This window comes from Centropristis striata, chromosome 5, assembly GCF_030273125.1.
Source record: "Centropristis striata isolate RG_2023a ecotype Rhode Island chromosome 5, C.striata_1.0, whole genome shotgun sequence".
NCBI lineage: Eukaryota > Metazoa > Chordata > Actinopteri > Perciformes > Serranidae > Centropristis > Centropristis striata.
This window is the reverse complement of record NC_081521.1, coordinates 16882899-16895614: the sequence shown is the minus strand read 5'-3', so window position 1 is coordinate 16895614 and position 12716 is coordinate 16882899. Positions and strand designations below refer to the sequence as shown.

Genomic DNA, 12716 nt, shown 5'->3' with positions numbered 1-12716 from the left:
AAAGGTCTCCGTCTGAGACTATATTAACTGATCTTCCTGGCTCCAGGTAGCGTTCCCGTCCGGCTGCCTGAGGACGTTGCTCATACATAAGTGTTCACAGTGTACCGACTCAGTAGGTATTCTGAACATTCTCTGCTAGAGATGCACGATAAACAGCTGGAGACATGGCTCACTTTAACATAATGCAGACTGGATGATTGATATATTTGTTTGCAAAAAGCAAGAAGAATCGAGCCGATTTGTGCCTTTATTTGCAATATACTACACGTTGTGGAGTGGATATCCTGCAGCAGTGTTTGTATCAGTGCATCTCTGCAGACAGCTGTTATATTATAGCACCCTGTAGCACAAAAGCAAACCAAACTGGAAAATATAAAATATACATTTTTCTGAAAATAGAAAATAAATATTAATATATATATTTTAAATTAGCTACAGTAACATGACGCCCACCACCAGTAATTTGTAGTCGGGGAATGTGAGGATAAGACTGTGTGTGTGTGTGTTACATGTGTGGGCAGCCCTGTGTCCCCACGGCGCCGTGCACAGCGAGCGGTTTTGACAGCATGGCCGGTCTGTGGTTGATGGTCGCTCGGCGGATGCAGCCATGGAAGACGGGCAGGCCGGTGGGGAGACCGGGGATGGGGACGCCATCTGGTGGACACGGAGAGACATGACATGTTAGACAGGAACGGGGAAGAAACGAGCCACTGGACCGCTTTAAATACTTCAAATAACTAGCCAATCATTGTCTCAGCAATTTGAAACTGCATCCATTAAAGAGTACAAAAAAAGCATTCATTTAATTTTACTGCAAAAAAATATGTGGCATTAGGGTGAGTAAATAAATTGGAATATTTCTTTTTTTTTTAAAAAGGCAATATCAAAGGTTCTACGTGAAGCATTTACTGGTACTGATTGCTTTGTATTGCCAATATGTGAACTTATCATAACACAACTTAAAACCCCAGCCTTTCTCAGCCTGTTGACTGATGTCTTTGTAAATGTTTCGGGTCGGTTTTGGCAGAAACATCCAAAGGTGTTTTGAGCAATCCTTGAGCACCTTGTCTCTCTTCTCTTCGACAGTGTGCAACACTATCTTGCTCTCCACGGTTAGTGCGAGCAAAATAATCGATTGATCGAGGCAGTGTGTTCTCTGAAAGCCACCAGACTCCGCTGACAAAAAATGTAATTTAACCTCAGAAAGAAAAGATTGATGTAACAGCTGCAGTTCCCTGCCAGAAAAGTCTGTCTGACAGCAAGATAAAGAGGTGAAAATATTCTAAATAACTTAATTGGATACTGACTTTTTTAGGTGATGGTATTTCTGACTAAATATAGTAATGCCTAAATATTAATATACTGTACATATTAACGTCTTGAGAAAACTTGAAGAGAAGCTCACTTCAGAGGATAAGACTTTTCTCACAGAAAGTGCTACAGCTACTCTACAGTTTGAAAAACTGACTGCAAACTTAGCCTCCGAAGACAAAATTTTGGCTTTAGCTAGCTCTAGTGTGAAAACCAAAGCATAGTGATTCTACAAAATGCTGATTTTAACTCTGTCTTTATCACCAAGCAAAAAATGTGCCAATTGATCAGTGATTTTGTAAATAATCAGTGCTAGGTGTTGCTTTAGGCACTAACTTTTTTAGCAGCCTTTTTGAAAGTCTTTTTGTGTGTCCGATCCCTCCAGGTTCCTTGTGGAAACTACTCTAATCAACTTTCAGGAGAGAGAATATGATTGTTGCGTTGTGTGTGTGCTCACCTGGGGCCCCTCCGAGGTACACGGTGTCTTTGGCCCCTGTGGAGCGAGTCTGTTTGGGGCCGTCGCTGTGCTCGCTGGCTGCATTGACATGGAGCTGCAGGGCGTTGTTCTTCTTCACCACTGGAGACGATACAACGTCATTATCTCAGAGTCAGAACAACAACGAGGCAGTAGCACCTGATAAATAAAAACCTGTTGACTCACCTGAGATGGAGTGCCAGCGTCCGTTACAGAGAGGCTCATCAGGAGTGAAAGAGGTCGAGAATTCACCTTTACCGCTGTTCACTGAAACAATCACCTGCGCGCACACACACACACACACTCATTTTCATGTTTCAATCATTATTATTTTATTCTTTATTAGTTCATTTAGTTAAACGTCCCCTCACCTCTCCCTGGCTGAGGATCAGAGTCAGGTGCTGCTCAGCTGACGTCCCAGCATGCAACAGCAGCCCAGAGTCAGAGACGGGCCGAACCTCCAGCTGGATCTCCAGATCCCGACCCAGAACCAGGGACTCGTCTGCAGGAGAGAGAGAGACTGCAGGGTTATGGCAAAAATCACAATCATTATTATTTTAGTCAATGTTAGGATTCAGATTACTGACCATCATGCATTTATTGAAATAAAACACACACACACACACACACACATATATATATATATATACAGTAGTGTTCAAAATAAAAGCAGTCCAATGTGACTAAGCAGATGAATCCAGGTTTTTAGTATATTTTCTATTGCTAATTGGCAAACAAGGTACCAGTAGGTGCAGTAGATTCTCAGAAAACCAACAAGACCCAGCATTTGTGATATGCACGATCTTAAGGTGCAATTGGATATATATATATATATATATATATATATATATATATATATGTATATCCAATTGCACCTTAAGATCGTGCATATCACGAATGCTGGGTCTGTATTCAATGTATGAAAAATAATGAATAAAAATAAATTTGACCAAAATATGTAGTGCACTGCACTACAACAACCTACCTACAACCTACTGAGAACTGGAAAATAAATACTATGCAATATTCATAGTTAAATTTAGATTAATAACATTAATAAAAAGATAGAAATCAAGACAAATAAATAAGATCAACTGCACTCCCAGAACACACCGAAAACTCACACACACACACACACACACACACACACACACATTTATATATATATACATACAAAAATTAGATAATATATAATTACATTTAAATAAATAATATAAAATAAATAATAAATCAAATAAATGAGATCAACTATATTGTTAGTGCACCAAAAACTAAACATAAATATTCAATATATGAATAATAACTAGAAAATTTCCTCTGGGGAAATTCTGAAAGGGCCACGGGGGATACTGCCGGTGTGTGTACACTATGATGAGATTATTCAGAGATTTCAAACTATGCCCTTTAACCTCAAAATGTGTGTGTGGAGTTACCTGTGTGTGTGTGTGTGTGTGTGTGTGTGTAATTAAAATCACATAAAGTTACGTGTGTGTGTGTGTGTGTGTGTGTGTGTGTATTTGAAGCATGTGTATGCATGTGTGAGGAGTGTGCGCACTTAAGCGCATGTGTGTGTGTGTGTGTATCTGTAACTGTAATCACATCAAAGATCAAAGGCAATCAGATCAAAGCAATCAACAGAATTTGCTGACACCTGTTCCGGCACAGAGACAGCAGAGGTGGACTCTGCTGGTGAATTTCTGGCCTTGAACAGAAAGCACTTTTGGCAAAACCATAATACCTATCATTGATCCGACTTCACTTTGAGCGTCCTGAGTTCTTCCTGAACGTCTACATATGTTTTTTTTTTCAGAAAAATGAAAAAATAGCTTTGTTAGAGCGATCTAAAAAAACTGTTCCATTTCCCTTTTTCCGAAATCTTCCTCCGTTTTTAATATGGGAGCCAATGAGGCTGTTGGTGGTGTTGGTGCCGCATCTGTGCGTCGTACGCCCAAACTATAACTCTGACAGCTTTACCAGAGGATTGTGAGGGAGAAGACAAATTTTCCTACGATTCTATGTATAGATTATCTCTGTAGAGTGGAATTTGCGGCCTGGAGCGCAGTTTTCAAATTTATTTTTTGACAATTTATTCTCTCCCTCTACACTCTGGCGATGATGTCACACACTGTGACACGAACATTCCGTGCAATACACACCCGTTATAATCTCAGAATTTCTCCAAAAATTATCATGGTCATTGAACAGGGATTGATAAAAAACTATATGACCTATCGAAACGTGGATTAATACACCGATACACAAGACTTGTGTCTACTGTTTAAAGTTTAAATGGAGTCTCTAGGTGAAATTATGCCGGAGAAGTAGACCTTTCGCCCCGAGCACTGGTCCCTACAGCTATTGCTGTATGGGACCAGTGCTCGGTGCGATTGCCCCGAGGCCCTAATAATTGAGTGTACTGAAAAAACCTATTGAAAAGTCCAAAAAAAAAAAGTCAAAATTTTGGTAAACTAATTCAACCTAATCTGGTCATTAAGTCAGCGAAAACTGCTGTGAAGGAAAGAGACAAAACAAAAGTAACATTTTGAAACAGAAAGCTCCACAATAATTTGTACCTATGGCGACGTGTCCTCCCTTTCCGGAGAAGTATGCTCCAGGCTGCAGAGTGTTCTGGAAGCAAGGCACCGCCCCCTGGCTTTGGGCGGGGCTTCCTGCAGGCGCCTTGTTCAGCGTCAGGTCCCGGGCACAGCCGACGAATCCACCGGAGCCCGGAGCCTGAAGTTCATAAAACAACACACAGAGCTTCAGTCAAACATGAAAAAGAACAGTATTTCACATTCAGATGTTTCTGTAATTTGTTAAACTTGTATAGTTTTTGCAATAACTACATTTTCCCTCTTGGGAATCAATAAATGTATCTTTATGTAAAAAAATCTTTAGACTACAAACCTATTTCATACAGTCTATGCTACAAACCCAACTTGTTTGCCGTATAAAGGGAGACAGATCTCTGTCCTGAATCAGGTGAGTAAAATCTTTTATCAACTTATAGTAATTAATAGACCGACCACTAACTAACACAATTTTCTTAACAATTTGAAAGGCATGTACTATAAAAATTGGCAAAATTACACCATTCATTATAGTCAGAAACTGTGAAAACAGAAATATTTGTCAGACTTTCCTCTCTCTGATGGTCCTTAAAAGAATCATGTGTGATGAACACTTCTCTCAGGAAAAATAACAAAATCTAAGCCTAAAATAGTGATTTTTAATAATCAGGGGACAGGAGAGGCTGTTTACACAGAGCAGAGAGGAGAGGACAAGAGAGGCTGTTTACACAGAGCAGAGAGGAGAGGACAGGAGAGGAGAGGCTGTTTACACAGAGCAGAGAGGAGAGGACAGTAGAGGCGCAAAGTAGTATTGATGTTGGTGACAAATGTAGTTTTTGTGCAACTTTACTTATTATTATTAATATTATCATCATTTATCTGTAGTCTAACTGTTATCCCATCCTGCCGTGGTGTCTCAGACTCGTGGATGTCTTACGGTCAGAGTGGGCGGGATTCCTCCGATGTACAGCGGCCCGGTGAGTCGGGTCCTCTCTCCTCCGGGGATCCTCTTGGACTGAACGCTGATCCCGTCCACGACCAGACTGATCTTCTCTCCCCCACGCTTTATAAACACCTGACAGACAGAGACACAGAGGCAGAGCAGGTGAGATATACAGGACAAAATAATACACATTATTAGGTCAAATGTCATGCGTCCTCACCGTGTGCCACTGCTCGTCATTGTACTTCTTGCGGCTGCGCAGGCTGACCTTCCTCTTCCCTCCGTCCAGCAGCAGCAGCAGGTGGCCGTCTGACACGCTGAGTGACATCACAGCGGCGCCGTGCTGCCCGCCGGCCGCGTATAACACCAGACCATCAGAGGAGTTAATACGCACCGCCAGAGAGATGTGAGGCCTGCAGAGAGAGAAAGAGAGAGAGAGAGATAGGTGGTTAAATATAAACGTTTTTGGACACAACAAGCTGAAAAACCCATCTGAAGTGGTATTTCTTGTGTGTTAGCAAACAGCTTCATCCTGTTCTTGTTTTGGTTTGGACTCCATCATATCCAGAGCTGCATTAGCTGCTTAATGTTCCACTTTTTTCACCACTTAGTCGCTTACTTTGTTTCTTGGTTTGGCAGTGTACAGTGGACATAAACAGAGCTTAAATACAGCTGGAAACTACGTTGATGGTGAAAGCACCGTGACTAAAACAATCAACTGAAAGGAAAAAACAGGTTGCAAAGCTGCAGTGATTCTCTGTCATCTCGTCTTCAAATTGTTTGTTTTATCTGACTAACAATCACAAAAATCCACAGAAAAGCATCAAATTATCATATTTAAGAAGCATAAAACCAGCAAATATTTGGCTTTTTTATCTAAAAAATACATTCATTTGTTTATCAAAATACACTGTCACATATAAAGTTGGAAAATTTGTACAAATCAATCACAATGAAAATGATTGCACGATTGTCTCCTAAAACAAGATTTTTCTAACTTGATGGGTGACCGTGTAGTTGCGAGTTGATTTTCAACACTTTCCATGCAACACAAAGTGCTTCACACAGTTCAACAACCAACAGTGTTCTGCTTTAACGAAGAGTTTTGGGGTGGAAACAGTGTGTGTAGTGACTCACGTGGAGCTGAGCGCGCTGGGCAGCGAGTCGTATCTCTGGTAGCTGTGTGTGGAACCGCTGAAGTGCGTCGCTCCGGGCTCGCGGTCTGACAGCTCGCTCTGACACAACTCCCTCGTGTTCCTGCTGCGAGAACCTGACGGCTTCTTGTGCTTCCCCTGAAACACAGAGAGAGGACATTTATATAGTGATTATTACAGTGTAGAGGTTTATGTGTTTATTTGTTTGTGTGTGAAGCCCTTTGTCTGGTTTGTGTGTGTGTACCTGTGTGTGTGTACCTTGTTCTTGCTGCTGTGTTTGTGTGTACCTGTGTGTGTGTGTGTGTGTGTGTGTGTGTGTGTGTGTCTGTGTCTGCCCGTGTGTGTACGTGTGTATATGTGTGTGTGTGTGTGTACCTTGTTCTTGCTGCTGTGTTTGGTTGGGGCAGCGATGATCTCTTGAGGTTTCTTGGCAGCAGGACAGTTCAGAGGAACGTTCACGTTCTCTTTGGCTTTCAGCAGATTCAGAACCATCTGAGGGTTCGTCTCCCTGGAGACGCACACACAGACATTTGTTACGAGTGTAATTTTATTCTTCTATTGTTATTATTATTTTTATTACTTTTTCATTTTTAGCAAGTGTTTTTTTTCTTCTTTTTTTTCTTCTTTATAATATTCCTATAATTTGTGTAATTTTTATTATTTATTTATTCATTTGTTTTTTTTATCTTTAGCAAGTGGGTTTATTTGCTTAATTTTTATTTTCTTTAGTTATATTATTTTGAACACTTTTATTTTTATTATCGTTATTATTATTATTTTATTTATTCATTGATTTCTTATTGGGTTTCTCAGTGGATTTGTTAGGTGTTCGCTACATTTATACATAATTTATATATAATACAGTTTAAATTTAGGAAAGCAGATAAAAATTCAGCAACTGCAAAAACCACCCCACACTCCACGCTGTTTGACGGCATTATATTATTATTATTATCATTATAATTATTATCATTGTTATTGTTATTATTTTATTATCATTATCATATAATTATTATTATTGTTATTATTATTATTATCATATTATTATTATAATTATTATTAATGCCACACATTATCATTATCATTGTTATTATTATTATTATCATAGTTCTGACCTCTTGATGAAGACATTGCTGATGCAGCCAGTCAGGTTGCTGAGGCCCTGGTGAGGCGTTCCTCCCAGGTAGGTGCCACCCAGCGAGGAGGCTGCAGAGCGCCCCCTGCTGTCCACCCGGAGCCCCTCCTTCCCTTTCTCCAGCACGTCGTCCATGTACAGACGCATCCTGCAGGAGCAATACAACAGTCACAGTTTATCATTTGTTCTTCCAGCTTTCTGTGGACTTTAACAGACCGTCAGTGTTCCTGTTTACCCGTTGATGTTGTTGTAGATCGCCACGTAGTGACTGTTGTCGTCGTTGTACGTCTTCAGCGTCTTGATCTCAGCGTTGCCGGCTCTCACCACCACGTGACCCTCGTTCAAAAACACCTGACACACTCCGTCCTGCACACACACACACACACACTGAGGTTAGGACTCAGCATGCAGGAAAAGAGCACTTACAGTAGGCCTGTGGTGATAACTCATATTGGGGCGATAAATTGTCCCAGATATGATCAATTTTGTTTTAAGAAAGTTTTATAATGCCACTAATAATCATGATATGTATTTTAGTGTGAAATGGGTCTCTGAACCCCAACGAGCTGTTTCAGGATGTTTTTTGCTCTTTTTACATTCTCACTGCAATATAGAAAATCTATACAAATCTATAAATCCTGCAGCTCTATGGAATCAGCACAATCATGGCTAGAAGTGGGAACAACTCAAACATGTATTTATGCAGAATAACACAGATAGAATGACAGAAATCATTAGAAAAGAAAAACCCCAGATGAATCTGTCTGAAAAGGTGCGTGCGGCTGTCCGACCTTGTCCTGGTGGTAGAACATGAGTCCGTCCTTCTGCTCCGTCCTGAAGCTGAAGCTGGCATAGAAGTTGTTCCTGAGGGTCGGGATGTTAGTCAGAGACACGTCCAGGTAGCTCTGACCGGAGAAGTGAGCCTCACGAGCCACCTGCAAGTGGTACAGCAAATAAAAACAGTCACAACGGCAGCAAAGACAGAGCTGAGATTACAGACAACTGCACCCTATTGCCATGATGGGAAATGAAACCATGTCCTCTTCCCTACAGGCTGCATGTTGGACTGTGTTTCCTCACCAGCAGGTCGCTGTCGCAGCCGAAGCTGACTCCGGAGCTCGTCATCCTCTTCAGGTCGATGTGAGAGCTCTGAGCCTTCACGTTCCTGAAGCAGCCCTTCAGAGAGCCCTGCTTCTGGAACAGAGACTTCAACCTGCACAGAGACAGGATGAGACATCAGGACAGACAGAGGGACAGCTTAAGCTCTGATTCCTATTAACTCTTTAGAGTCACCGATCAAGCCAGTTTAATCTAATCAAATCACAATTTCTGCCTTCAAACTCAATGAGGCCAGTTTGTGTTTTATGATGATAGAAGTATAACCAGAGATAAGGTCAAATATTAGTATAAAAATATAGAACTAGATATTTCCTCATCTTTACCTCTTAGATGTTATATTTGTAAACAACATTTAAAGTTCCTCACTGAGCAAAAAACATACATTTTAAAAACAAATTTTATGTTTTTTTGGGCTAAAAATATTGATCCAGTATGATACCAACATAGTTTACATACAGAATGAAAATGGGTCAAAAATGGACAGAATAGAGCAAAAAACGTCAAAAAAATATTGCCTCAAGTAGCTTTTTTTCTCTTCATTTATTCTCCAGAATAAAATAAAAACAAAAAGTTGTGACACTTCATCCTGACGAGAATATGAATATCTGTTGTCGTGTGTGTGTGTGTGTGTGTGTGTGTGTATGTGTGTGTATGTGTTCTCTCACTTGTCTGGCATCTTGCCATCGGGGACTCCTCCCAGGTAGTAGGATCCGCTGAGCGGGGGGATGCTCTCAGCCAAATCCTGCAGGTACAGGTTGTTGCGGTTGGAGCGAACCACCAGACGGTTGTGGGAGCGCAGGATGATGATCTCCAGCTGGAACCAGAGGAAGAACAGGGATGTGATGCAAATATAACAGAGCACACAGGGAAGGACAAACAGAGAGAGAGAGAGAAGGTGTCGACGTACAGTTTTGGGGTCGGCGTCGCTGATCTTCAGGAAGGGGGACGTCGGCTCTTTGGGCGTGAGCTCCACCAGATCACCACTGAAGTCGTAGAACACCTTCAGTCTGCCCTGAAGAACCGCCAGGCACAGGAACTGAGCCTGAAAGGGGGCAGAGACACGGAGAGGACACTGAGAAATACTGAGAAAGGCTTCTAAACACAGTCAGAATAAACTCAAGACCTGCCTCTGTAGTCTCACTTTTTAGTTTTATCTATTTCTTTGTCTGTTACTGTTTTAGTCTTTAATTGTGTTTTATGTTTATAATAATATTATTAATTATTATGATTCTATTTGTCTTTTACTGTTTTAGTCTTTAATTAGGGATTTATAGTGATAATAATAATAATTATTATTATTACTGTTTAAGACTTTTAATAGAGCTTATTTATGTGTATATCTCTCTAATTATTGACTGTATTTTACTTTTTTAGTGTAGTCTCTTTATTAGGTTTTATAATTATATTATTAATTATTATTATTATTATTATTATTATTATTACTATTTAATTTATTGATTGTCTTTTGTTTTATTCTTAAACTAGTTTTTATTATTATAATAATAATGTTATTATTATTATTATTTAATTTATTGATTGTCTTTTACAGTTTTAGTCTGGCTTTTAACAGAGCTTTAGATATTCATACATTTGTCTGATTATTTACTGTATTTTACTTTTTGTAGTTGTATAATAATATTTTTTATTATCATTATGTTGTTGTTATTTTGTTAGTATTTATGTATTTACATTTTTTTCTTTTTTAAGTGTATTTATTATTCATCATTATCATTTCTGGTGTTTCCTCACTGTAAACTGTACAATATTAAAGAAAGAGTTTCCTCATTACTTGTTTTCAATTAACATTGACTATTACCACTAGTAATTATGAAGTCATTCATTGCTTGGTTTGAGTGTGTGTGTGTGTGTGTGTGTGTGTGTGTGTGTGTGTGCGCGTGTGTGTGTGTAGGGAGGAGTTGTTGTGCGATACAAATTAAGTCTGATTGATTAATTAATTGATTGATTGTAATAATACTTTACCTGTGGATCCAGGATTAATAATTGAAAAACAATCATTCATGTGTGTGTACCTGGTTGTGCAGCAGCAGCAGGATCCCGTTGTGTGAGAGAACTTTGACTTCCTGTTCGAATCGCTGCAGGCGAGTCGCTTCGTCGGCAAAGGTGACCTCAGCGAAGCCGGTACCGTCGAAGTACGCGGCGTCATTGACCCAGGCCTGAGCCAGCACCGGCTTGGACCTGATCGATCCACCAGGAGCCACAGAAGAGAGCATGAGCATGAGAGTGACTCTTAGGAAGGTTATTTACAAACCAAAAAAGATTTAGAATGATGCTGACCTGCCACAGGGTTTGTCCTCTGTGGTGTTGAGGTGGAAAATGTTCTCAAAGTTGTACAGACTGAGCACCTCCTCGTTGAGCGTGTCCAGCTCGATGCAGCCCTTAAAGTTGGCCAGAGCGAGCTGTGAGGGCGGCTGGAAAAAAGAAAAGATGGAATAACTAAGGAGCAGGAGACTCCAGTCGTAAAAGGTATTGTTTGATCGTGACAGCAGAAGCACCCAGTCCTCCATGCTCTTACTTTGAAGGTGCTCGGGTATCCTCCCACGTAGAAGACGGTGTCTGCGGTGAGGAGGCTGAGCAGCCCCTGGTCCCCTCCCGCCTCCACGTAGGCTTTGGTGACTCTCTGGTCCCCCTCAGTGGCCTCTGAGGACATGGACATCTGGCCGTACTGCAGGATCCTAAAGACAGACGAGGCACACACAGGAAGGCTCAGAATCAGGACAAGATACACCTGAATTACCAGCAAAAAACAACTAATCTAAACTTAGAAATTAGTCATTTTTGAGCAAATAAACTTAATTCTAAGTGTGTGTGTTACCTTTCCAGCATGACGCTGTTGAAGTTTCCATCAGCCTTCACGTCTTCATTCATCAGAACCTCAGCCGTTTCTCCTCCGATATTAAAGAACCAGCGCAGCCGCTTCCCCACCAGCGCCATGCCCAGGAACTCCTTACTGGACTACAAATACCAGATACATAGTAATGAACTACAAAACCCATGGCAAAGATCATTCTTACTGGACTACACATACCAGATAGATAGTATGAACTACAAAAATCCATGGCAAGGACGTCCTTAATGGACTACAAAAAAAAGCCATGCCCAGGAACTGCTTATTGGGACAGGAAGTCAAAGTTCTCTCACACAACGGGATCCTGCTGCTGCTGCACAACCAGGTACACACACATGAATGATTGTTTTTCAATTATTAATCCTGGATCCACAGGTAAAGTATTATTACAATCAATCAATTAATTAATCAATCAGACTTAATGGGCAGTCCGTGGCCTAGAGGTTAGGAATCGGGCTTGTAACTGGAGAGTCGCCGGTTTGAATCCCGGTACTGACAGGTCTAGGACTGAAGTGCCCTTGAGCAAGGCACCTAACCCCCCTACACAGCTCCCCGGGCGCAGTACTGTGCTGCCCACTGCTCCTTGCATGGTGTGTTCACTTGTGTGTAAAAAAAAAAAAGGATGGGTTAAATGCAGAGGTTGAATTTCCCCATTGTGGGATTAATAAAGTAATCTTCTTCTTCTTCTTCTTATTGGAGTACAAATACCAGATGGATAGTAAAGAACTACAAAAACACTCTCTCACTAATAACCTTTAATAAACTGTATATTTCAGAATAAAATCTTAATTTTTCAAACTGATTACTGAATACTATGTCAGAAATAAAGATTTAACATATAAAAGCCACACAGGCTGATCTCCTGTGCTGCAGCAGTGATGCTTACGTCCTTGTTGCCGAGGTAGAAGACAAACTGCTGATCGCTGTTGTCCTGCCGCCGGTTCCTCGCCCCCTCCGGCAGCGTGATGTAGAACTTCAGGTTGGTGTAGGCCGCCATGTCGGCCAGGTTGGGCGGAGTACGCACCTGCACGCCAGACGAGCCGGTGAACTTCACGGGCACGCTCACCTGGACAGAGAGAGAGAGGAAACATTACAGGCTGCTGCAGGACACCAGCGTGCCTGTGTGTGTGTGTGTGTGTGTTT

At 41.0% G+C, this 12716-nt stretch overlaps 1 protein-coding gene across 2 annotated transcripts in view; it reads right to left on the bottom strand.

Annotated features, from left to right (window-relative positions):
• Nucleotides 1–225: 225 nt before the first annotated feature.
• The window catches only part of lama5 (laminin, alpha 5), a 158557-nt gene continuing 146066 nt past the window's right edge, over nt 226–12716 (bottom strand). For both annotated transcript variants that reach the window (XM_059332817.1, XM_059332818.1), the window contains exons 61-80: nt 12460–12639; nt 11541–11680; nt 11241–11400; nt 11003–11136; nt 10738–10903; nt 9615–9749; nt 9373–9521; nt 8669–8801; nt 8380–8523; nt 7824–7954; nt 7569–7736; nt 6829–6961; nt 6437–6591; nt 5520–5712; nt 5294–5431; nt 4360–4519; nt 2158–2288; nt 1973–2066; nt 1769–1888; nt 226–654 (exon numbers count right to left, since the gene is read on the bottom strand). In XM_059332817.1, the coding sequence (XP_059188800.1) occupies nt 506–654; nt 1769–1888; nt 1973–2066; nt 2158–2288; nt 4360–4519; nt 5294–5431; nt 5520–5712; nt 6437–6591; nt 6829–6961; nt 7569–7736; nt 7824–7954; nt 8380–8523; nt 8669–8801; nt 9373–9521; nt 9615–9749; nt 10738–10903; nt 11003–11136; nt 11241–11400; nt 11541–11680; nt 12460–12639 (2913 nt within the window). In that variant the 3' untranslated portion in view covers nt 226–505. The remainder of the gene's footprint in view (nt 655–1768; nt 1889–1972; nt 2067–2157; nt 2289–4359; nt 4520–5293; nt 5432–5519; nt 5713–6436; nt 6592–6828; nt 6962–7568; nt 7737–7823; nt 7955–8379; nt 8524–8668; nt 8802–9372; nt 9522–9614; nt 9750–10737; nt 10904–11002; nt 11137–11240; nt 11401–11540; nt 11681–12459; nt 12640–12716) is intronic.